This window comes from Rhinolophus sinicus, linkage group LG09, assembly GCF_036562045.2.
Source record: "Rhinolophus sinicus isolate RSC01 linkage group LG09, ASM3656204v1, whole genome shotgun sequence".
In the NCBI taxonomy this organism is placed as follows: domain Eukaryota; kingdom Metazoa; phylum Chordata; class Mammalia; order Chiroptera; family Rhinolophidae; genus Rhinolophus; species Rhinolophus sinicus.
In genome coordinates, this window is record NC_133758.1 from 73,897,583 (window position 1) to 73,925,239 (window position 27,657).

Sequence of the window (27,657 nt, forward strand, 5' to 3'; positions counted from 1 at the left end):
GCAGTTTGACCTCACAAGGCACCTCCAGGCTCAGCATGGGTGGTGGCCATCTGCATATTGCTTGTGGCTTAGGCCAGGGGGCCCTGTTTAGGGCAAAAGCTGTGTGTGGCTGAAGTTGGCCTGTGGTGGGGCCACTCCTAGGAGACCCCAGAACTGGCATAACCGGTGGCCAGTTTTGGACCAAGCTGGAGCATCATCTGGCCACCTCCAAGGATGAAACACCCAGAAGGCAGACTAGGTAGGAACTAGAAAGCCAGTCCTCACAACCAATCAGCCCAAAGGTCATTCCCTCCAATTGACATGGAAACAGTAACACAGGCTTAACTACAGCAGGAGAACACACACAACCCACACAAGTGACACACTTGGCACATCCAGCTCAGGTGACCAGGAAGACTGTACCACTGGGCCTCACAGGACACCTATACACAAGACCAGTCTACTAAGACCAAGAGACATAGCAGCCCTACATAATACATAGAAAGAAACACAAGAAATCAGTGCAAATGGGGAGACAGAAACATGTTCAAAAGAAAAGAACAGAACAAAGCTCCACAAAAAGAACTAGACAAAGTGGACAAGAAATCTATAAGACACAGAGTTTAAAAACTGGTTATAAGGATGCTCAGAGAACTCAGGGAGAATTTCAACAAAGAGATAGGAAACATAAAAATGGAGATACAAAACATAAAAAAAAATTGTCAAAAATAAAGAGTATAGTAACTGAAATAAAAAAATATATTAGAGGGAATCAATCATAGATTAAATTCTCTACTTCCGAAGTAGGGGATCAAATCAACAATTTAGAATGTAAGGCATCAGAAAACACCCAATAGGAATTGAAAACCTATTTGAAGAAATAATGACAGAAAGCTTCCTTAGCTTGGTGAAGGAAATAGGAATACAAGCTGAGGAAGCACAGAGTCCCAAAAAAGATGAACCAAAAGAGGCCACACCAAGACACATCATAATTAAAATGCAAAGGTTAAAGACAAAGAATGAATCTTAAAAGCAGCAAGAGAAAGGCAGTTATTTACCTACGATGGAGCTCCTATAAGATTGTCAGCTGACTTCTCAACAGTAACTTTCCAGGCCAGAAAGGGTTGGCAGGAAATACTCAACATGATGAGAAGTAAGGACCTGCACCAAGATTACTCTACCCAGCAAAGCTATCATTTAGAATTGAAGGACAGATAAAGAGCTTCCCAGACAAGAAAAATCTAAAGGAGTTCCTCACCACCAAACCAGTATGACAAGAAATGTTAGAGAGACTTTTTTAAGACAAAATAATAAATAAATAAATAAATAAATAAATAAATAAATAAATAAGAATAATAAAATGGCAATAACTACATATCTATCAACAATCACTTTTAATGTAAATGGATGAAACACTCCAATCAAAAGATAGAGTGGCTGATTGGATAAGAAAACAAGACCCTTACATATGCTGCGTATAGTAGACTCACTTCAGATCGAAAGGCACATACAGACTGAAAGTAAAGGGATGGAAAAAGATATTTAAAGGAAAAAAAAAGCTGGAGATGGCAATATTTATATGAGACCAAATAGACTTTAAAACAAATGCTATAACAAGAGACAAAGACAAAGGAGGACCCACTAATCCCACTTCTGGGTAATTATCCGAAGAAGCCCAAAATGCTACTTTGAAGGGATGTATGCAACCATATGTTCATTACAGCACTGCTTCAATAGCCCAGATGTGGAGGCAGCATGGCTGTCCATTGATGAATGAGTGGTAAAGAGTAGGTGGTACACATATTCAATGGATATTGCTCAGCTATGGAAGGGAATGGGTTCTCACCATTTGGGACGGCATGGATGGACCTGGAGGGTATTGTTCTGAGTGAAGTATGACAGACAGTGAAAGACAGATGCAATGTGATTTCACTTATATGTGGAATCTAAAGCACAAAATAAATGAACAAACAAAACAGAAAGAAACTCATAGATACGGAGAATATTTTGATGGTTGCCAGATGGGAGGGGTTTGGAAATGGGTGAAAAGGGGCAAGTGATTAAGAAGTATAAGTTGGTTTTTACAAAGTAGTCATGGGGATGTAGGGAATCGCATAAGGTATGTAGTCAATAATGTTATAATAATTATGTTTAATACCAGGTGGGTAGTAGACTTCTTAAACTATATAAAATTTACCCACTATGCTGTACACCTGAAATTAATATAAAATAATATGGAAGGTCAACTGTAATTGAGAAAATTAAAGAAAAGGAAAAAGAAGGTGAAGGGGAATAAAGGGTCCAAATTTCCAGTATAAAACAATTAAGCCATGGGATGTAATGTACAGCACAGGGAATATAGTCAGTAATATTGCGATAGCATGGTACGATGTCAGACGGTTGCTGGACTTAGCATGGTGATCACTTCTTTAGGTATGTAAATGTTGAATAACTACTGTTACATACGAAACTAATATAATATTGTATGTTAGCTATATTTTAATAAAAATCTTCAAAAAATGTTACCCCAAAGCATGTGTCATCAATACAATTCCTTTAGAAGATGAGTTCAGTAACATGAATAGATATGAGATGAATAACTGCAAACCTCAGTGTGTATGTCACCAGTCTGTTTATATTGGATGAGTTGAAAAATGATTAACTCTTTTTAATCAGAAGAATATATTTACAATATATGGATCCTCTCAGGTAAATAGTTTCAAATTTGGTTATTTAAAATGCTCTCCTGGTTGTAATTTTTATATCTCATGTATATCATTTTTATCTGTTTTTATTTATTTTCAATTACTTTTTATTTTAGTATAATAAAATGTAAAGCCATTTACTTTACTCATTTGTGATTACAATCAAATACAGGGTAGTAGCGTAATAATTTTTTTCCCCTAATTTTATGTCACCATATCTCACATAGCTATAAAAGTTACTTCTCTTTAGTATTTCATGTTTTCAAATTTCTAATTATAGAAATTCAAAAGCATTCCTCTAAAACCAAACATGTGTTATCAAATATTTGTGAAAAGGGGAATTACAATGATAATTTATCACAAAGACTGGTGAGGTCTGAATATGAACATTCCCATGTTTTACAGGGAATTACGGAAATCGTGTGTGATTCATGTGCAGGTCACATGGTTCAAAATACTGGTGGGATGACCAAAGAGATTAATAATTGGTTTTGATATGCTCTAGAAGTGAAGAACTATGGCTGAGAAACTGGTGGTCCCACTATCAGTGGGAAATGAGGGAAAAAGAAATACTATAAAATAATTAATTGAGTTCTGTGGAAATAAGATTACAAAATGATCCTTTGAGTAAAGAAACAGAGAATTGCTCATTTGGCTTGGAGGGTGAGCTCCAGGATTTCACTCAGAGCTTGAAGAAATGCTTTCAATTACTAGAATCATTCTTTAAACTATTACTTATATTTTGTTACATTATGATCTAGTTGTGTAAATAAGCAATGCATCTCCTAAAACGATGGATTTGGAAAATGCTGCACAAAGGATCTGAAAAAAATCTTACTATAGGATATTTAGTTTATATAATAATATAGTTAGACACATACATGACCAAGCAGTCCAGTCGAAAGAGTGATTATATTAAAGGATCGATGCCAATGAGGATGCCACGTGGAGGAACACAGGGATCTGGCCTTGGTCTAACCTGTTCAACCTATTTACTAATGACTTTGAGGAGATAATTGACTGCCTCCTCACCAAACTTACTAGGAGAGATAGTTAACTCATTTGATAAGAGACTGACCTATGTAAGACCCGCAAATCGAATCACCTGAAGGTGGGCAAATTGCGAGAGCGGGGCAGGAGGGAAGAGAGAAGTGCAGAGTTATATTTATTAATTTTAAATATTTCACCTATAAGTCCTGTCAAAACGCATTTACTTACTAAGCTGCTGAGTCGTTGAGCTGATATTCAGATGACCTTTGAAAGCAGGCTTGAATTCCCGGATCTCTCCACAGTCGTTTTATTACCTCAGCCAGTTCAGCAGTCATGCCACCATCTTCCATGGTAGTTGTCATCACACAAAGTTGTTTTTGGTCTTCCTGTGGCAGTGTTTTTGTGACAAGGATAAAAATATGTTTTTATTTGGAATCACATATACTTTTTTTGTAAATAGAGCATTTCAGTTGGATGGTTTTTATTTCATTCTTTTAGGTAATAATTTCATTGAAAATCTATTCAACATATCTTAAGGTTAATAGGACTGAAGATCCTTATAATGGCTGGATGATGTCCAGAAGAGTATTCCATTGCAAAAACTGTGAAAATTATATGGATAAATGAAGACATTTTGGTATCTATCACTAGCTTCTGAATATGATGTAAAAAGGGATAACAATACTTTGGTATAAGTCCACTGAGCCCTCAGAGGGTCAAAATGCTAGTAAAAAGTAGTGGATATGACCTAAACTGGCACTTTATTTTCCTTTGATCATGGCCATGTTTTTTGTTTTTTTTTCCCCAGGAAATAAAAATACAAAAATTAGAGCAAAACTGGAAAATAAAACGCAATACTCTAACACTGTACTTAAAAATTGATATACAATATTGTTTGCAATATTGTACTGATATACAATATGGTACCTCTTTATAATTTGATATACAATATTGTACTTCTTTGTAATCATATTAATAAATAATGGTAAACATTTTGAGATACACACAGTTTTCAACATCCATATAGGTGGTGTTAATTGTATGCCTTTGGAGCAAATCAATAGGGCAGAGGTCAGACTTCATTAAGAAAAGAGGAGAAAAGTAAAAAAGAAAAGAAAGTAAGCATTTTCTTAGTCTTGATGATATGTTTGGAGCTGACAAGAGCAGAAAGAAATAAAAGTATATTGAGTAAATAATATAGTCCATATTTTATTTAAACTAATAAAACTATATTATGATTATTGTTTTTAAGATTAAAAATTGGAATTTCAGAAAAATCATTGACCATGATACTATACCAGACAAATGAAGAAATCTGGGCTCAGATTCTGGTTGTTAGACTCCAAAGCTCATGCTCTTTCCTACTCATATTGTTATATTTACAAAACAATGAACACACATACTCTCTCACACAATCCTTATGCTATCACATAGACACTATATTTTTTCCATGTTTTAGATGAGGAATCTAAAAGTAGGAGGTTAGTTTGCCAAACCAATAAAAACGGTAAGCATCAGAAGAGTCAAACCCCGACATACTCTGTGCACTGTCAGGTGGCTACCAATAAAGTACGTCCAATCAGAACTTGCTGCTTTTCTGATACAATTTAATTTATTATTGTTTTAAATTGATGATAGGTTTATTTCACTGTTTTATCAAAAATCTGCTCTTTGTAAGCAAAACTAAGCTGTGTCTCTCAGTGTTAAAGAGAGGCTCTAGTAAGACTAAAAACCTTATTTTGTCTTTCTTCACATTCAAATTTAATTGCCACACTGAACTGGTGAGATGACCATTAAGCCACAAATTTTAAATGGCCCAAATCAAAGGCTTGACCCCATTTTGTTGCATCAGCACAAGGTAAATTTTCAACCCTTATTCCAATTAGTTGGATGTGAGAGAGAACTGCAAAGCCAGTGAAATATGACCTAATCACTTTTGCCGGCACCATCTTATTTGCCTCCTTTCACTATTAAATTGCCATTTAGGAGAAACGATGCAATGAAACAGTTGCTCAAACAGTTTAGTCCCAAAAAGAAAAGAAAAACACACACAAAAAAACACACAAAACCTTACATGCCTTGTTAGCATACCTTTACAAACCAAGATAATATACCCTTTCATTTCTCTTTAAAATTTTCTATTTTTAACTTAAATACATTTCGTATAAATATCATGAATATAGTTTCACCTTGAACATTTAAATGTCATAAAGTCCTCTTACCACCACTTCAATCCTAGTACTTCCCCCAAGTGCAAGCAATCTTATCAATTTGGTTTTTGCCTTTTGAAATTTTCATTTTTCAGTTTATTGCGTTCATAGGTGGACTGGATGGTGGTGATTTTCAAATCAGGTGGCACATATAAGCATGTGGGCTACGTCTTAAAAATACTGATACCAGGACTTCAATGCAAACAAAATGAGTTATAATCTGTGGGTGTAAAGTTCTACAAAAGTATTTTTTTAAAAATTGCCAAGTGACTCAAATGTGCAGCCTGAGTTGAGAATCTCTAGCAATATAAAGACTTTTTTTGTTTTTGTTTTTCTTTAGCCATAAATCACATCTTATTGAACAAACTACATTTCAATTCTTGAAGTTTTTCTGCAATTATTAAAGGGCTAACATGGTATTTTAAAGAATCAAAATTCATGTGTTTAAGGAAGTGGGTCCCCTAATCAAATTTCAATTATTAAAATACATAGCATCAAATTAACAGATGCTATGAGAAGTTGTCTCCTACATACCCGGTAATAGCCAAATTGCTTGAAAACTGAACTCTTACTGTTTTTCTTACTCCCATATAGCACACAGTCAAAAAGAAAAGTTTCACTTAAAGGAAAATATGAAATCTTATACCAAACAGAATTAATGCTTCCAAAATTCGTATTTAATATTCTTAAATTTTGGTATAGATTAGTACTAATTTATCAAGTCCTACTGTTTTATGGCTCAAACTCCATTGTAGGACCTAAAACTGTGATTATTTGTATACTTACTGTACTACCGGGATTTACATAATCAATCCCAAGTGTAGTCATGGCTTTCACAATAGTTAGGATGGATTGCAGTGTATTACTGTAAACTACTGCTTTGAACTCCATGCATTCTTGCTCACTGTAACCGTTCTTATGGATAATCCTATAATTTAAACACAAAAAACTTTGTGAGTTGAATAATTGATTTCTTTGTAATATTAAAACACATAAAAATAAGTTGCTTAAATAAAATTACAGTATATATTTTGTTTAAAAAAGAAGACTTTTGTCCATACGTATATGTTAAATCTAAACAATTTTATGGCTTTTGGATTTTTATTATCATTGGGGTTTAATACAATATTTTCTTTCTGAGCTTCTAATGTTAAGTATAAAGAGGACTTAGCATTTTCTCTAGATAAACCACTATTAAAAATGGTAAGTAGTGAGCATTTTACTTAGAAAGCTATTTCTTTTCAAGAGAAATATTTCCAGATTTCCACGACAAAGTTTCATGCATAGGTCTGAAAGTCGGTGTTGTGTTTACACGATGATGTTCAGAGGAAGTGAAGTAATTTAACCTAACATTCATGTCTTTTCCTCTCACTTATAATATGCTGGAAAATAGGAGTGTCTGTTTTCTATTTATAGAGTTAACAAAGACATCTTTTCAAAATGTAGGTAATTAGTCGCTGTCACTTTCCCATCTGTACGTGAGACACTGAGTGCTCAAAGCTGAAACGCCCAGATATTTTATTTGGCTGAACTCTTCTTTTCCTTCCACTCATTCAATCAGAACTCAAAAGTTTACTAATAGTTTTGGAATAATAGATTAAAATAGATTAGTCTATTAAAAGCAAAATAATTTATGTATGCTAATTACTTTATGGTATCTTAAGTGCATGATGTGTTTTTGTTCCTTTGTGCTTTTCTTTTCTTATTGTTTTGGAAGTGATTTGTGTTCATTAGGCATCATTGTGGACGTCACTCACATTACTAAGGATTTGGGTTATATTCACACACACAGAGGCTTTAGCACAAAGGGAAAGGAACACAGGAACTCCCAAGTTATTAAAACCTTCAACTACAAGAATTCTGCAGTGAAAGGAGTAATGGCAGTACCTATATCTGTTCTTTATTTTTAATATTTATTGCTAATAATTGCGGTATTTATATTACGAATATGGCCATGTTTATCTTGCTACATTAAACAATTAAATAACAAACTAAATAGACAATGGCTGTAGATAAAAAATGCAGTAAAATATCTTTATGGATAGATGAGGAATAAGTATATTAAAGAAATCCCAGTTCTTTGTCAACAGTTAAAATTGGAAATTTGTTCTAATTATTAAATTAAAATGGCAGTTACAAATAAACTTGGGAGGCATTTAGGTTTTGTTCCTGGAACAAGTTCTGATCCCTGTCCTTTCACCATAGGATAAGGAAACATCTATCACAAAGCAAAATGACAAAAGCAGACTTTAAAAAACCCAGTTGTAGTGGAACTTTAAGAAACATTGTTTTTCTAGGGGCTGCATAAATACATTTCAGTGAGATAGAGCTCTCTACCTGCAAACTGATTCGTAGCTCTGTTCAAATTAATGAGTTTTCCCTGAGCATTTTCTATAACATATTGCATTATTATGCACTGAAGAGAATGAAATAAATGAATGAACAAGTCCCTCCTCTTCAAAAACATACAGACCAGAGCTCTGCTGTCCAATACAATAGCCACCAGGCACATTATTTTGAATTAAGTAAAACTAAAAATTCAGTATCTCCATCATGTTAGCCAGCTTTCAGGTGCTTAATAGACACATGTAGCCAGGAGCTACCATAGTGGAGAGCGCAGATATATAACCTTCCTATCATCGCAGAAAGTTCAATTGGAGAGTCCTGGATTATAGGATTTTTGAGCAGTGTGATAATGCATAGCAATAACATCCACATGTGGTACAATGAACTAGAAAAGAAAAAGTGATAAACTCTATTGGGAGCAGGTGTAAGGGGTCAGGGGAGACTGCCTGGGAGCAGTGATGATCAGTTAATTTTACAAGGATAAAAGTTATTTCTAATTAGTCAAAAAGAAGGAAAACATTTTAGGCAGAAGAATCAGTATGACCAAATATAATGCTCACAATGATCAGGCTTTCAATACGTGCCACACACTGTTTTAACTACTTTATTTGTCTTATATTCTCTCTCTCTCTCTCTCTCTCTCTCTCTCTCTCTCTCTCTCTCTCTCTCTCTCTCTCTCTCTTTTGCAATGAGCTCTTTAAAGTAGATAAAATTATCACCTACATTTTACAGGTAGGAAATGTAGGCATGGATGCCTAAAGCACAACCCCTAACTTATTCAGTTAGTGAGTGGTACAGCCGGGCAACAAATGCACTCTGATTTTACAGCCCCTGGTCTTAGCCACTAAGCTGTACTGTTTTCCGTAGTACACTAGTCTGTAGAACTACATAAATTCAGCATTTCTAAAGTGGAAAATCGGAAGGGGGAAATTATGGGGGACATTAGGTTGATGAGATAAGCAAGAGCTGAATTCTGAAATGTATTATGTACCATGGCAAGGAGTTTGATATTGATAGTATAAGTAAAGAGTTCAAGTCAGGAAAGAGATACATTCAGTTTTTAAAGACAGTTGGTGTGAAGAATGCAGTGGAAGGAAGAGAAGGGAGGTAGAAGATACTGTATTAACCCAGGTCAGAAATGCTGAGGTTTTGAATTATGACAGTGAGTGACAATAAGGATAAATGACACATTTAGAGACATAATTTGTATACCTGTGCCATAACTTGGTGAGATGGTGTTAGCATAGCTATACCTAGATTTATTGCTTTAGAGGCTGACACTGCTGTAATTCACTTAGGGAAATAGAGGCCAGATGGGAAGATAAATTTAATGTTGTTTATTCTGATCTGGACCTAGCCATAAAATACAGAGGTAGATGTATCTGCTTCCCTAGTGTATACAAAGTGTGAGTTTGAAAGAAATATTCTGGATGGTCCTCTTGAAGGAGATAGTAAAAATCATTGGACTCCAGCAGTTTTCATTTGATGAAGGCGTAAACAGAGAAGAACATTAGTACATTAGTGATGCCAATATTTAAGATGTAGTCAAAGAATCAGGGAGTAAAACAGAGTTAGGAGGTGAAATAGGAGAGTCATCCTAGAAGCCAGGCTAAAGTGTTAAGAGGGAAAAGCCCAATGAACACTTCATAAGAAATGGCAATTAGATCACAATTGACATTTATAAGGGCAATTTCTGTGACCTGCTAGAGGCAAGAGTGATGGAAATGGGAAGAGTAATGCAAAAAGGAAGTTTGAAGAGACCTGGTGTTGACTATTCTTTACAGATTCTGAAAAAAGGAATAAGAGGTGGGGCAGAACCAGGAGGCCAATTTTTTAAATAATAGAAGTCATACTTGCTCATTGTAGAAAATGTGAAAAGCCCAACAATATTAAAAACTAAGGTGCAATGTAACTTTAAATTTTACCATTGATAGTAAATTTCTTTGAACTTTGGTATATATTCTTCCATTTGAAAAACATTATTTATTTTGTCATAAAGATGCTGTGATAAAGATGTTTATGCAATTTTGCATCTTGTTTTTTTTCAGTTAACATAAGTATTTTCTTTCATTAAAACTTTCTTGTACACATATAACTTGTAATGAATGCAAAATATTGCAACTGAAAGGTGGATAATCCCTTAATTTGCTTATGTTTTATTTTAATTTAGGGTATTTTATTCTATCTTGTATTTCACTATTTTAAATAAGACTGATGTAAATCTCTGTGCATATATTTTCACATTTATATTATTTTAGTTTTATACTTTTTCAAATATAAGTTATTTATTATTAAAAAATTCTCAGAAATGCATTTACAAGATCAACAATTATTTTCTCAGCTTACTGTGTATATTGCAAAACATATTTCTATAAATTTGCTATAACATGATTTTACAAGCAGTAGTGAGAAATATTCATTTCTTTTCTTACTGCATTTAACCTCATCAAGAATGAAGAGATAAAAAGGATAAGAGGGATTCAAGCATGATTATAACTTGAAGGAAAAGAACAAGCGATCACAGTGGTCATGTTACAAGACAATGAGAGACGGCTTGGGTGCAAGGATAGAGCTGAGAACCCAAAACCAGTATGATCAATGATCAGGATAAAGGAGTTCTGCTCTTCAAAGACAGGAGAAAAGGTAAAAAATTTAGTTACAGATATAGGTGACAGAATTCAAAAGTAAGGCTTAAATATTGGTTGATATGAAAATCACATGACGTTATTCCCCAGAAAGAAGAAAAAAGTAGTGGTTTAGATTATAAGTAGACAATTTCATCACTGACTAGGATCATTCCCTCATATAATATGTTCCTTGAACGTATAATTTAAAATAAGCTCAAAATGATTTTCTTCTCCAATGGCAACAACTGTCTTTGAAAATTCTCCAGTAATGAAAACCATAAGGTTTCACTTATTCACTTCCACTTATCAATTTCCATTTTATTCCCTTAGAGATTGCTTTCTTAAATTGTAGCACTTTTATGTTCATTATCTCTTCATTAAGAAAGTCAGGTATTCTTACGTCATTATAAAGAGAAAAACACAGAGAAAATAAATGCAATAATAAACTTAAATCTAGGACAGTAATAAATTTAAATATGCATTTTATTCCAAGGTAGGCAAAATGCTAGTTAGTTTAAAAATATTATTTCCTCCTAAATTCAAAAGGATCATTGACACATTTTAAAATGTTTATGGCTTATGACCACAATATTAAAGCCCTATATTATAGGAAGATTCATATATTTAAGACATAATTATTTTTAACATTCATCTTGCTAAGAGACAAATTTTAAAAGTGGAAATTGTAATAACATTCATCTGTTATGCTTTCTGTTAAAGGATGGGAATAATGTTTGCACAGGAATTGTGATAGCTCTGCTACTACCTATGATTTAGACTATCAATCAGATTTCCCAAAAGTATTTATCTCAAGAATGGTCAAATAGATAGAGCGACATCAGATATTAAACATTTAAACATTTAAAATAGTATGTACTTACTTCATTTGTTTGACAATAGTACTTTTTCCAGATTCTCCTGCTCCTGAAAAAGAAAAATGGGAGTGTTATCAACTGATACACAAAAATTTCATGTAATATTAAAACATGTGGGCATAACTTTCTCATGGGTAAATCTTTAACAGACACCTCTCCTATCTAAAAATGGAGAGTAATCTCTGTCAAGTCTTAAAAGGTATTAGGTGTCTACTTTCCAGGGTAGCAGAAGAACATAAAATCCCTCCATATTGTTAATAGATCCAGATGTAGGTTGGCCTCAAGGTAGAGTTTATATTTTAAAGCAAGAATTATATACCATCAGGAAAAAAAATCCTATTATATTTGAACATATTTTGGAAAGATTATCTCCTGGGTTTGCAACCCAAGGAGAGGGTACCGACTTTATAGTCTCTAGAGCACTCGCATTCTCCCTGATGTCTATGCATATATCAGATTTGATTAAATAGCAACACACACAAACACAAACACACACACACACACACCAAAAACTAGTCTATAACTTTTTATTTCCAGAGCTATTCAAAGCCTATTCTGATTGAAGGATGGGCTTTGTCTTCATCATCATGTTTATGTTGCTACAGAGGCATTTTCTCTTCTGTTTATACAAAAGAAAGTTGCTAATTAAGAACCTAAATAGAAAACCTAAATAGCCTACAGATCAGTTGTATTTTAAACAATAGGACACATGCAAAAGGACTCCAGAGGATTTATATAAGGATGTTTAAATTATTGATAATATAAAGATGACTGCCATATGAAAAGAGACTAAAACTGAGTAAGTATTACTCATGAGAGTGAAAATGAGAGAATTTGGTTAAAATTGGTACCATATGTAGGATATGGATAGAGTATAAAAACATACTTTTTAGTTTTTGCTTATTTATACATCATAGACATGTGACGGATGGGGTGGTGAGAGCAAATTCAGGCAACTTCTTGAAGTTTGAAAATTCTAGTTTTATGGACAACAGAAAAGCAGTGAGTCACCAAAAGTTGGTAAAGCTTGATAATACAAATTTGTTTACAAAACTTTTAGATAGAATCACCAATAAATCTAAAATATTGAGGAAAACTCAGTATTTTATAATTAAGACAAAATCATATTTTTTAGAATGTGTCCTCAGGTTACAACTAACATTTAACAATAAAAATATGATATTGAAATACTATGTTTACCAAGGGCCTGATCTAAAATACCCATGAGTAATTTAGTGTCCTCATACTAATTTCTGTATCATTAAGAACAGCAAAAACTTGATATATTACTGGCAGTTCCAGAAATTGGATCACAGGACATTTGCAAACTTTCAGTGTGCCTGTTAGTTTTGGACAGTTTTCAAAATAGCACAGCTAAGCCAACTTTAAAATATCCTAGGAAATTTCCAAAATTCAAGAAAACGAAGAGACTTAGAAATATCTCTTGCCAGTATGGCAAACAACTGACTTGTTTTACCAAAACTAGTATGATTTTATGTAAGCAGAAGTAACATGAGTTTGGTAACCCTGAATCTCAGAATTTTCTTCACATTATGTCAAAATATATACTGAATCATTTAAATTTTTTTGATTCCCCTGACTACCCTATTTAAATTTTTTAACCCCCCGTCACCTACTTTATCTTCCTTCCCCTACTCTACATTTTTTCCTTGCACTTCTCTTAGTCTACAAACTTACAAATTGTTCATATATATATATATATATATATATTTTTTTTTTTTTAATTTATTTTTTTAATTTCCTATGCGTCTTCTGTCAATGCAAGGTAAATTCCACAAGGCAGAGGTCTCTTCTGGTTTTTTTCACTGATGTATTTGAAACACCTAGAAGAGTGCCTAATGGAATTTCAATGAAATTAGGTCTTTAAACTCATACTTCAAAAATAACATTGTGTCCTCTGTATTATATGTCATTTTTTCCACAATGAAATTTTTCTTCCTGATTTACTATATTTTCTCAAGTTGTGATGAAAGCTGTAATTACACTTAAATTTAATTCTACTTCAAAGAAAATTTGTTCTGTCCCAGGCATATCTAAATGTCATCTAATTTCTGCAGTTATCTGAAACATCTGTTTGCTTTCTATGATATTGAGGAAATCAGAGTGGTGAAGCTATGGGAAATAATATTCATTGCCTAGTGATGATGTAGATTCTTCCTCTTGGGTAAACCACCAACATACTTCTCTTTAGGCTAGTGTGGTGTATACCACAGAGAGCAATTTGGCAGCAAAGTTGATGAAAACAAAATCAACCACAGCAGTTTGTTAACTTAATCACATTTTATTAATACAATCAAATACAAACTGACCGATTGGGTATAACCATCTCACTTAATAGATGTTGCTATGTCCAAGAATGAAACATTTGAGAATAAAATAAAAATCACATTAAAATGTCACCCCATCTGTTTTCATAAGACAACTGGCTATATTATTTTGCATTGCTGATCATTACTTGTTTGGGAGAATGGCAATAGCAAATTAATGAGCTTTGCTTAATATCTTGGTTTTAGATAATTTGCTATTTTTCTCCAGGCTGTGAATCACTTTGAAAGAAAAGTTATCCAACAAGATTATAAAACTGTTCTTAGTAGTTTTTATTTTAAGCCCTCTAACAATAGAAGTGAACATTAGAAATGGTAGCATCACCCTACACAGATGACATATTTGGAGACTATTTCACTTCTTCAAATATATTTTTTTTTCAATTTTGTTATATGGAAAATTGCAGAGTTATAAGAATGTGAGATGAAACACAATGGGCCCAACAGGAACTCCAATATTTGTCAATGCAGGTGTATTTAGTGTTGTATTTTGTTCAATCAGAATGGAAATATTGGGGAAAATAACTTTGGAAAAACTGAGATGGAGAAAAGAATATGTCATCTCTATCAATTACATTTCCTTAAATAATATTATAATACTATGATTTTTTAAATGAAGAGAAAGTAATTATGATCAATTGATTTAAATAAATTATCTACCTTGAAAATAACAAAAAAAAGAAGCTTGTAAAAGAATTTTTCCAGAATTTACCAGCATTGTGGACAAATACAGCATCAATTAAGAAACACTATAGACATATTAAAAAATTCTAAATAATCACAACCAAATTTCATTGTATTCATTCTGTATTATTGACTAGTCAAACATTTATCATAAATTTGGGGAAAAAGGACTTTTGACAGTGTCAGAGAATTAATGTACATTCAGATGGTCTTCTATACTTCATAAATATGGTTAATTGGCACTTAGACCTAGCAAGTTTCAAAAATTATTTCTGAGGCTAAAGGGTATATTATTAAATAATAATTCTTTATTGTTTAGCTGGTCACTCGTGATGTGTCTCATGTCAGCAGAATAATCAATCATTTAAAAATAGCTTAGAGTTTTTAATGAAACTACATATGAAAATATTAATATTTCCTTTGGAAGATTTTACAAAGGGTTTCTGGATCATTCCTTGTTCTATGTACTGACTTCTGTCTTATATGTGAAGGTCCAGTATAGTCAACTGCAGCAGTAACAGAAAAATTCCTGAATAAAAGCCAATTTCCTCAAAATCTCATTTATTATTTGGAACTCTATTGCAAAGCTATTTCAAAAATAAATTTTGAGTCCCATTCTCACAATGATTCTAGGTCTTAGTTCACAATAATCATTCCATTTTTGTAAGATCATGTTACAGTGCCAAATATAGACATCAAAATAGCGCGTTCGCATAGGCTGAGGGCATCCTGAAATAATTTCTTCCTTCCAAACTGTAATCATCACTAACTAAAATTATTTTCTGGGTCAAGGGGTATCAAGGGACTTTAAGCAAACTATGCATTTATTTCTTTGAAGTAGATAATGTTTCAAATAATTAAATATTTAAATTATACTTAATTCATACTTTAATACTTATAAATTGTTTTATTTTTAATTAGAATAAATTTTAAAATGAAAAAACTAGGGGTTTTATTCCACATTTTTAGTTGCACATATCAAAAGCAATTTTAAAGCTACATGATACCTGGAACTGAACCTCAACTGAACACACTCAAGGCTGATTGCTCATTTGGTACAACTGTTAAAATAAGCAAAATAAGAATAAACGTATTGACTTATTATCATGCAGACGATTTTTTTGGAGGCAGTCTTAAAAATCACATAATGGTACAAGAAAGAAACCTTAGAAATCAATCAGCTTTGAACATCTCTTCATTCTAGCATGAGAAAAGTGTGTCTAACAGAGATTATGATACTCATCAAAAATCCTGGATCTACTTTTAAACAAAGAAACCATGTCGCCTGACTCCCATATTACTGCTGTAATGTTGCTTTCTTTTTTAACTATGCCTGGGTAATGTCAATACAAATGATTTCAACACTTCAAAATAATTTTAAATTCACCATTTTTAAATTAACATGAAAGAAGGGTACTTTCACAGACATATTGGTATGCCACGTCTGCTTGTCCACTGTTGGTAGACTGCCGCATGAAAGAGTCTTAAGGTAGTCTTTTGGAACCAACTTAATTTTGTTCCACTCACTATTCCTCTCTTTCTTGGAGCAACAATAAAATTATGTCTCTTCCACATGACAACCTTTCAAATAGTTGAGAGTGAGGGTAGGAAAATGAGTAGGAAAAATACTCATGTTTTGGAATTAAATAAATATGGGCTTGCACTCATTTCTGACTCTGACTGGGTGTCTTGATCATATTTAATCTGAGTCAGTATCCTCTTTTATAAAATTGGGTTGTTAATATCTGCCTCTTAAGGTTTAGGAAGATTATATTATAGATATAAAATACCTAGAACTACTCTAACATATAGTGAGCTCTCAACATTTCCTCATATATGAAGCACCCTCTCTTTTTTCTAAGAGACTTTTCAAGTATAAAATGCTCCATTTTTTTAATCCTTTCTTGTGGAACATGACTTTTAGACCACTTGCCCTCTGAACCACACTCTATGCAAGAGCCAATGTCCTGAAACATTGGTGATGAAAATTCTGCTGTGGATATCAGATTCATCAAAAGCACTGATATTCTCATGTAGTGAGATAAGAATGCAACCTAAGTCTGCCCTGATACTGGTACTTGTTTTTAAATACATTTTTCTTAATAGGGGCCATGATTAGTTTGCCTTCTTTATTTTTTCTTTGTATATTTATCATATTTTTTACTTATATTGGGTTTGTAGTAATTAAAGTTTTCTACTTTCTTTTTTTCACATCACCTCTTAGCAAACAGATTATCTTACATATGCCTGTGTATAATTGATTTTGAACCCTAATTAAACGTATCTGTTAAGCTTCATTTTGTTCATTTGGGCCAAGAATTTCTGCTAGCTATCACTTGGAATTTTGACTTTATCTGTCACTATATCCTTCCAAACTGTGAATCTTAGTCAAATGTGAAGTGCTGCCTTATCCACCTTCACCCCAATCCCTGATAAAACACTGAAGAGAAGTAGGTCAATGGCAGGAAACTATGTCATTCCCAGTAATCAACATAAGTCCTTGTTCACTGTCTGCAGTCAACAATGCTAAATGTTCCCTATTAAGTATGACAATTACTGAAGGTTTTTGTACATACTGTTTATCTGGTTAAGGGAACTGCCTTCTATTTATAGTTTTTTGTTTCCTTTTTTTCTTATTAGTTTCGAGTGCATAAAACAACACATAGTTATGATGATTATTTTTCTCCTTTAATTTTATAACATAATGAATAATATTAACTGATATTTTAATAATATTTCATCCAGGCATTCTTGGAATAACTCCCCCTGACCCTGTTGAATAGTTATCTCTACTTGGTTGTGCTACAAACATCACAAATTATTACTCTTTTCATTTCTTTCCCAACCTTAACTTTGTCCTGTATTTCATATAATGATGAATAAAACAATCATTGTACCCAATTCTACCCTTAGTCATTCCTCTCACTTAATACCCACAAGTAATCAGCCACCAAGTTTTGTTAATTTATTTTGTTTTGTTGTTATTGGGGAATATTGGGAACAATGCACTCCTCCAGGATGTCAAGTCATTGTTCTTTCAATCTAGTTGTGTGTGTGTGGGGGGGGGGGGGGGAGGAGGCAGGCGCAGCTCAGCTCCAACTCAAGTCATTGTTTTCAATTTAATTGTGGAGGGTGCAGCTCACTGGCCGATGTTGAATTCGAACTGGCAACGTTGGTGTCATGAGCACTGCACTCTAACCACACAGCAACTGGCTGCCCACTGGCGGCTCAACTCCAAGCCCAAGATGCTGTTTTCAATCTAGTTGTGGAAGGTGCAGCTCACTGGCCCATGTGGGAATCGAACTGGCAACCTTGATGCTAAGAGTTCACACTCTAACCAACTGAGTCACTCAGCCACCCCAAGTTCTGTTAATTTTATCTCTGAACATACCTCAAAAATTACTTCCAAACTTGTAATTTCTGCCTTAATTTATAACCTCATCAAGTATTTGCACAGTAGTAACAATTTCCTAATTGGCCTAACTATGTTTCATCATAAAATCTTTGTCTCATAGTGTAGCCACAATAATCTTTGACAAAAATATCCAAGTATTATCATTCTCACTTACTCTTAAAACCTATCAATATCTTCCTACTGACTCAAACAACAAATTCCTAAAGGGATGTCATATATGGCTCTTTTCTGGCTCTGTTTACACATGCCAAATGTACCTCTATGCTTTAATCACTATGAACAATTTACAGAAATCATTTAGATTCTGATTTTGTCATTCTTTCATAACTTCTGCATGCACTTTTCTGTGCTAAGTATGCTGTGCTAGGTAAGAATTCAGTGAAGAGCAAGGAGACACATGTTCTCTGTTTTCGTGGTACTTATAATGCAGATACTAATTTAAAATTGACACAGGTAACATTAAAAAAGGGCTTTGTGTTCCTGTAAACTAACTTGTGATGTTAGAAACTAAATTACCTTCTTGAGCTCTCATGTCCTTCTTCTTTAAATAATAAAAATAACAACATTTATTTCATAGGGTTTTCTTGTAGATTGAAAAAAAGTAGCAGAAACAGTGGGAAAAAAGTGGGAAATATGAGATCCATTCTATCAAAGACTGCAACAGAAGGTCACAAAAAAGGAGCTAAGGAAGATTGAAATGTTGAGTTAATTCAATGGAAATATATATAACAGGGGACGTCATAAAACATAAACTTTGGAGATGAATGGGCAGCAATATAAACTTGGAAAATTATTTTGAGTTCTCCCAAAGTGCAATCAAGTCACTGATAAATAATAGAAATTTGCAAATATGAATCAAGAACTGGGCAAAAGAAAGGATGTTAGAGTCATTCTAGAAGTGATAGTTAAGCCCTGAAATGAGGTCCCCAAAGAGAGTATAAACTGAAAAATACAAAGCTTCAAAGACAAAACTCAGTGAGTGAAACCACTAATGAATGAAGAAGCAAGCTTCAATGAAGTGGCGGGGTGGGGGTGGGGGGAGTGAAGGGATGTTAAAAAGGAGACGGTATTGCGGTGTTACAGGAGTTAAGAAAGAAAAGAGTCAAAATTGAATTGGCAGTTTTTCAGAGCTCTGTAAGACACTTTCTTTTTTTCTTTCTTTTTTTTTTCTTTTTTGTGGAGAGGAGAGTATGAAAGTTAGATCACAAGTAACTGAAGGGAATGTAGAGTGTAAAAAAATAGAAGCAGTGAGCATGGACTTCTTGGAGAAGTATTGCAATATAAAAACATTTTTAAAAATACACATATAAGATACACATGAATGCAGGGGGTTATGGAGTCAAAGTTTTTTAGGCTAATGCAGAGAAGATATATGTCAAGAAGAAAGACCTAGTAGAGAGGAATTTGAAAATGGCAGAGACAAAATAATCCATGGAATAAAATTCATAAAATATGGAAGATGTTGAAATTTATATCACAAAGGCTGAAATTAGCCTTAAATGAAAAAGGAACACCACAACTTCCTTAAAACTAGTTGAAGTAGAAGAAAATAAACGCATGTTCAGTAAAATTTGGAGATGATTCACTGTCTTTTACACGGGTTGTCATCTAGACTAAGGTGGGAGATTTTGGATGAAGGTGATGTTGGGAATGCAGACACAGCAGCCTTTTGGAGTATGTTAGTAGAAAACTAGGAATAAGTAAAATAATTATTGGCCTACCTAAAGTTAAAAACAGAAATTTGTCAGCCAGGAAACTGAATTCATGAAATTGTGACTGTCTTGGGAAAGCAAAAGATGTAATAATACCAGTAATTATTCTTTTATATTTCTGATACCAAAAGTTAACCTTTCTTCTGACCTAACCTACCACTTTCATCTAAAAAAAAAAATGGTATTTGAGAATATGTATATTCTTTTGAAATTTTATTCAAACATAGAGATTTTTAATGTATTTCATCACTACTCTTACACCATTGTTTTCAGTACAAAAGGGACACAAAATGACTTTGCAGGAAATGCTTAGCTTTCCCTCTCACTTTTATTTGCTTTCTCTATGTCCACCTTACTTTCACTCTTGATCAAAGCCTCATAGAATGCTCTGGAGTTTTAGAGAAAGTGTATTTGCTGGTTCAGTGAGAGCTGACCCCACCATCTTTCTAAGTTACCGACCTCCAGGTTGTCACTTTCGAGTGCTTTGGTCAAGTATGCAGCCAGAGATTACAAGCATGAAGGGAGAGAACATGTTCCTTTGAGGAGCAAGTACAGGTAACCCCACAGTTAGCTTCTGAGACACTCTTGCCACTGGGAGCAAATAAGACACAGCAAATGGACACTTAAAAAGTGAGGACATTTTGTTGTGTGAAATTTCACAATCCTGAAGTTAAGTCCTTTTATGTATAACCAAGAACAGGAGGGACACACACCTAGGATTAAATTAAAGCTATTGGTTTTAATAGGTCTTTGTTTTTATTTTAAACACATATTTGTCTTCCAGTGACTGCCACATGTGAAATTTTTTTATGTTTAGAAAAATGTGTGCATATTGGTTATTTTCAATATTTCAATTCATTGAAAACTTATTGAATGCATAGTTGTGGTAACATTGTGCTGAGTTTTAAGGGAATGAAAAGATAGAAGATACACAATTCCTCATCTGAATGAATATATAATTATCCTAAAAAGATTTAAATGGAGTACTCTTCAAATATACAGATAATATCACAGGTAGTATTCAGAAACCATAATAATATTATTAATATAATTTAAAGTACCTTATCATTACTTTTTAAATAACTTGAGACTAATTGGTTTTAACAGCACAATTATTTAAATAACATATTAACTTGGATATCAAACAACTCAACATATTTCTGTTCAAACAAAATAACATAAATCTTTATAACTTGAAATTAAATGATTGTTTTCAGTATTGAAAAGCTCACATTCAAGAAATGATTAGGATGCAATAAAATAATACATGTATATGTTTTCTCTTAATAGTAAGTTGTATTGGTGGCATAGGGAAATTGAGTCATCTGATAAATATTTGTCTCTCTGCTTAACAAAAAGCATGTAATAAAATATTGAACAAGAAAAGTAAATATTTATAAAGCGCACATAAAGTCTATTTAATTTCCAAACACCTTTTCATAGTAAATATATGGTAATACACTTAAAATTAAAGTTTGAGAAAGTCAATACATCACAACTGAAGAAAACATCAGGAATTTGAAAGCAAAGGAAAAAAAAAAACATTACCTAATAACAGCAACTTTACAGTTCTTGCATCTCTCTCAGCATCTTCCTGAAGCTTTTTCTCCAGTTCTTTTGACCTTTTGGCTGACTCCTTGCTCTCTGAACTAATTCCGCTTCCCATCTTGTGTTGTTAGATACTTGTCAGTTTATTAGCTCAAACTTTTTCAGCTGTAGAGCTCCGTTCTGCTTTGAACGTAGGATGTAAGAGCCGTGCCCTGCTGAAGTACTCAATAGCCCACCCCCTCACTCTCTCAAATTCTGCTTTGACTAAGGAGATGCTTTCTGAGCTGTCACCTGATCAAATTAAATGGCCACTTCTGGCACATCTTCAAAATCATGCTCATCTTCCTTAAAGCATAGCACACCATAATGTAGAAAGCTGTCACAATTTATACACTAATCTGCAATGAATAGTTCAAAAGGAATATTTCACACTAATAGGCAACCTTTATGACTGATTTTAAGTTATTATAACTAAACAACAAGCTTACACTTGATCTTCAGATATTTGAGTCTTCAAATTATTCATATTGCTATCAGAATGCTTATATTAAATCATCCAAATTTATAGTCTGCCTATGCTTAGATTATGACTCAAAATTATTAAGAATATCTTAATATTTGTCAGTTAACTAGAAAACGACTAAAAAACAGAAATAGATGTAGTTCTTATATTTATACATATTGTTGTGTTGCCATAAACATAGAATTCAACCCAGAGTGATCTTAAATTATTAATTTGTGTCTCATAGGATCAATGTGTATAAAATGAGCTTTTACTGCTCATGAAAAAGTCAATCCATCAATGTTAATTGAGGACCCACTTGGTGTAGACACTGAACTGTGTTCAATTTAGGTAGTGTATTAACCCTTTCGGGCCATTAAGCAACTGCTGTTGTGCTGGAAGTTCTTTCATTGATTTGGTACCAAGGGAATAAAAAGCAATGATTTTTGAAACAGGAGGTAATTTGGATCTTCCTGAAAAGTAAGAACAGTACATATATCCAAATATGTTTCATTCATGCCTTTTAACTACCACAAGAGATATCATATACTTCTCAAAGATGTGCAAGCTTGGGGACAGAGATTATGTTGTATATTTTTTGTTTATATGAAGCATAAAGCACTTATTAGGTAGTCAATCAATATTTTCCTTATAAACAGAGTTGGCTACCTGTGGCAACAGGCAAATCTTTCATTGTACATTTGGGGATCTGTGACTGTGCCTAACCAAGAAATTCTAGAATATAGTCAGTCCATCAGCATGTTAGTGCCGTTCTTCTTGTGGAATCATGTGCAAAGTTTGAACAGGTGGGTTTTTGCATATTCATACAGGAAGGAAATAGGCTTCCAAATTAAATACATATTCCTGCTTTCTTTACTTTTTCACGTAAAATATTGAGCTTCAGGCACATAAGCATAGTCAAAATTTTGTAGATTTTATCCCTCCAAAGCCGTGTTATGATAGTCTAAAGGTGTGGAAATGTAGGTATGCAAGAGTTTGTGCAAATCATGTGGTATTGCTTTTACAATGCAAAGGGCCTGCCCCAAAGGAACGAGATTTGCACTGACTAGTTTATTTATACTCACCTATGAGCAGAGTTATCTCTGACAGCAACCCAAAAGAACACAAACACGAAAGTAAATCTTTTTGCCTATTGTTTTTATATCAAAATTGAATATACATAGTGTGGGGACAGAACCCCAAAAAGCAGTTTCCAGGCTCTCGGCCTCACATAGAAAGCTGCTGGCTCAGGTAGTAAATGGCCATCAACTGTGATGGGATGGCCATCAGCTGTGGCTAATTGGCCGTCAGCTGTAACCAGTGAGCCATTGGCCACTAATATAACTGCTGTGGCTACGCTAGCAGAAAATGGGGGCTAGCAAGAAGATGGCGGCTGGGCTGGCAAGCGTGGATGGCGGTTTGCGGACAGTGTGGATCCAGCCTCCAGTGAGAGTATAGTGCCGCCAGAGAGAATATAGTGGTATGACTCCCCTATCTATGGCTCCGTGGGTGTTCCTTTTTGGACTCACCATGTCCTGTGTTCTTATGTGGGGAGCGGGAGCAGAGACGCCACAGGCCGCCCCGCACGACACATAGTATCCTGAATATACAAGATTCTTGTGCATTCCATGGCAATTATGAACTGACTGGATACTGTTGGATGGGGACATTCACTGGCTTTGAAAGAGTATGCATTTTAGTAAGTGTTCCTAAGTGGGTTACTGGCTAAAACTGACGCACTCTTTCAGGAGAAGCATACATTTTCTGCTCTGTATAAAATTATAAATTTTCACTTTCTGCGTAATCCAGAATGTTTAGTCATCAACTTTATGACATTATTATGTGATATTTTTCATCAGTGACTAAAAAAAATCTTGACGTAAGATTCAAGATGTATCTATATATGAGGGAGGGAGTTTGTGGGGAACCAGAGAGAAAAAGTCTTCTTTGTTAGCCCTCTCCCCTGGGTGCCTGAGACACAGCTGCACTAATGAGCTGGAATTTTTAGTCCATGATGCTTCACTTAGGATTATAGCTTTCTGGACCTGAGAAAAAGATGAAAGTAAAATAATCAATTCTTTCATAGTAGGGACAATATCTTATCAGCTTGGATGTCCTCCGCAGTGTTTGGCACAGTGCTAGGCACAGGAACTGTTAAAAAATTATCTCTTGCTGATGAACTGATAGAGACTGAGAGAACTTTTTTCTTCTTGTGCTACGATGAGATGCCCATATGGTTAGAGTTTCTTCCCAACATTCAGTGTCATACTTGGTCTACCTAAATACCTTAGAAATTTTATAGTGAATAAAAAAAAAATCAATGAAAAAGCCCAATGTTAATCTGAAATAATGTCAAAATATACAATAACAACTATTAGCCCAACATTTATGCTTTTTTCCCCCCCCTCAGCCTTAAAAATAACACCGGTACACTCTCTTTCTATTGTTAAACCTTGTTCCACAGTGAGGGAAAATTGATAGAAGATGACAAGAGGAAAATTCGATGCTTTTTATTCAGGGAAAAATATGGCCATAAATTCTGTTTGTTCTTGAAAACAAGAAACTATCCAAGACACTGTCATGTTAGAGTTCTACATACTGGCCAGCTAAAAGGAATAGATTGCCCTGTGTACACACACACACACACACACACACACACACACAAAAAAAATCATGAAAAACCCATGCACACACACAGAAGGCAGAAGACATTGTGTTACAGCAGAAGCAGCATGTGTGTTTTTTTTTTGTTTGTTTTTTGTTTTTTGTTTTTTTTGTTTTTTTGTTTTTTTTTTAGGAGGGCGCAGCTCACAGTGATCCATGTGGGGATTGAACCGGGAACGTTGGTGATATTAACATCATGTTCTAACCAACTGAGCTAACAGCCACCCTGCATCATGGTGTTTTAATCATTGAGAGTGACTTCTATAAACATTGTAGCTTTTTTTTTTTTTTTTTATCACAGCATAAGCCTGATTGGGAATATCTTTTTTTGGCACTAGATTGTTCAAGGAAGAAAAACTGACTTAAGGTAAAATACAGAGAATGAGACTTCAGGCCTAAGGGTCCCTGAAATATCACAAGCCTGCATGGTGCGGGTAGTTTTTCCTCTTACTATTTTGGGTCAGGGTCTCTGTGGAATCTTCAAAATTGACATTAACCTTTCAAACGTTTGAGTAATCACTGTTTTAAATCTATAATTGAACACCTGACTCGAGATGACATGTAATTATGTCCCTCCTGCGCTTTGAGATTGAGATTTCAACCTACGGTTTTGCAAATGTCTCTTTTGCCAGTATTACCTGGGCTTCCTCAGTCATCAGGCTGGATTTCTCCCAAGCATGTGGCACGTGGCTGACTATAATAAAGGTCTCCAATGACTCAATTTCCTTCTGGAAATTGTCAATACAGGCTGCTATCTGTATTATTCTTTATTTTGTTTTCATGTCTTAGAGGAGTTGTTGACTGCAGGCGCTGGGTCCCTGGGTGGTTTGAGTCCTGACTGCCTTAGCAATGACCTTTATATCTTTGTATATTCCCATGAAAGTTGAGGCACACCCTCCCTCCTTTGCTACTGGTGCTCAACTGTGTATTTCTAGGAGCTCTATGCATGGCATTTCCTCCAGATACTTCATGTCTTTGGGGACTTCCTGAGAGAAGTCTTTGATCTTGAGGGAATAGGGCAAACAAAACTTGCCATTTCAAATTAGCACTTTCAAATTGTGCAATAAATTTACAGTGCCAACATTAAGCAGCTCTTATGTCTTAAGAGGTAATACAAATATGTAATTTATTTATTTTTTATTCACTGAAGTTAAATTCTACCTTTACTTACACAGGCAGGATTCTTTTCAGTGCTCGTGCCCTCTGGTTCTTCTTTTCTGTTGACAGGCTCTAAAGTGAGAGTACATAGAAGAAAATTCTGTTTATTGAAATAATTGGTGAATAGTGAGTGATTAATAAATATATGGTGTTTGACAACTTTTTGCTCCAACTTGGAAAAGCATGATTTTCCTTCCCAAATGATTGAGTGTGTAAAAAATTACCTCTAGAATTGAAGGAATTCATTTATTCAACAATTGATTTATTCAACAATTGTATATACCAAGCATGGGAGATTCAGCAGTAAACGAAATATATACATCCTCTCAAAGGACTTAAATTCTAGTATTGAGTATGTAAAATGTTCGCACAAACAATAAACATGATAAATTTTTAAAGTATATAGAACTGTAGGTGGTAATGAATGTTAAGAAACAAAACAGAGAATGGATATAAGGGGTATGGGAGTGCTAGAGAAGACAAGAGATTAGAATTTTATATATGTCCAGGAAGACTGAACTGAAAAAGCATTGTTTTAGATCGAGTTCCCTGAAACTGACTTTAATATAAAAAACTGCATGCAGAGAGTGTCAGACAGGGGACCCTGCTCGCTGTGCCATGTGTCATGAGGGGTGGCAGGCAAAGTCTCTGGTCCTGCTCCCCACATAAGAACGCAGGACATGGTGAGTCCAAAAAGGAACACCCACGGAGCCATAGATAGGGGAGTCATAATAGTATATTCTTGCTGGCGGCACTATACTCTCACCGGAGGCTGGATCCACACTGTCCGCAACCCACCATCCTAACTGCAATCCGTGCTTGCTAGCTCAGCCACCATCTTCTTGCTAGCCCCCATTTTCTGCTAGTGTAGCCACAGCAGTTATATTAATGGCCAATGGCTCACTGGTTACAGCTGACGGCCAACTAGCCACAGCTGATGGCCATCCAATCACAGTTGATAGCCGTTTACTACCTGAGTCAGCACCTTTCCACCTGAGGCCGAGAGCCTGGAAACTGCACTCCTGGCTCTGTCCCCACAGAGAGTTTATTGAAAAGTGTCCCTTGGAGCAGTCGATGTGAATGAGTGAGGGAAGTAATACTGGCAGAAGGGGAAATTAGATTGCAATATAGCTGCAATAGAGCCCCAAAGCTGAGATAGTCCTTCATATATTTACTGAAATGAAGAACAAAAACTGGACCAGTATATCCCCTTTAAGGATCGTTAAAAGCTGGGGACTGGATGGGGCAGTATCAGAAGCTTCCGTGTGATATTCTTCACTATGCTAACTATTACTGTACAAGCCAAAAAAGCGATATGAGGATTCTTCCAACGACCATGTACGTTCATTCCGATCATACATTTAGGGACTTGAGACATGACTACTGGCTGGGTCTGTGACTCCTTTGGATCTACTGCAATCTTGATATGGTCTAGGATACCATTTATTACCTGGCTCACATATGTCTCTAATTTAGCATGGGGTCATGATGTTACTGCTGGTCCCCAAGTACCAAGGTCAACTCCGATTTCATAGAATATCTTTAGTGAATCTTCACTCTATACATTTGTCACAGTGTTGAAGATTTCTTCTTCATGAAGAACTTTCAGTAACTGGATTATGGTTCTGAGAGTAGCTCTGGTCTGGAAATAGGACAAAGGATCATGATATTTTTGATATTATCCTCCTTATGATTACCATGGACTTTTCTGGGTGTTTAAATCGAGGAATGCTTATGTTGCCTAACCATTTATTTTGGCTTTAACTAATTGTTTTATTAACTATTTCCAGAGGTCTGTGTATATCAGGCTCTTCTGGCTGACACTTTGACCTTAACTTTCATTACAATATTACACCCACTTTGGTTCTTATCATTAAATGCTGGCACCTGGTCTCTA

General features: G+C 34.5%; 1 protein-coding gene across 2 annotated transcripts in view; it reads right to left on the reverse strand.

Moving 5' to 3' along the window:
* Nucleotides 1-21,651, reverse strand: part of GNAT3 (G protein subunit alpha transducin 3) — a 45,435-nt gene extending 23,784 nt beyond the window's left edge. The window contains exons 1-4 of one of the 2 annotated variants that reach the window (XM_019746884.2): nucleotides 21,437-21,651; nucleotides 11,739-11,781; nucleotides 6,671-6,812; nucleotides 3,903-4,060 (exon numbers count right to left, since the gene is read on the reverse strand). In XM_019746884.2, the coding sequence (XP_019602443.2) occupies nucleotides 3,903-4,060; nucleotides 6,671-6,812; nucleotides 11,739-11,781; nucleotides 21,437-21,554 (461 nt within the window). In that variant the 5' untranslated portion in view covers nucleotides 21,555-21,651. Of the gene's footprint in view, nucleotides 1-3,902; nucleotides 4,061-6,670; nucleotides 6,813-11,738; nucleotides 11,782-12,051; nucleotides 12,138-21,436 lie in introns of those variants that run through there. The other variant, XM_019746885.2, reaches the window with a different exon arrangement.
* Between the last annotated feature and the right edge of the window lie 6,006 nt (nucleotides 21,652-27,657).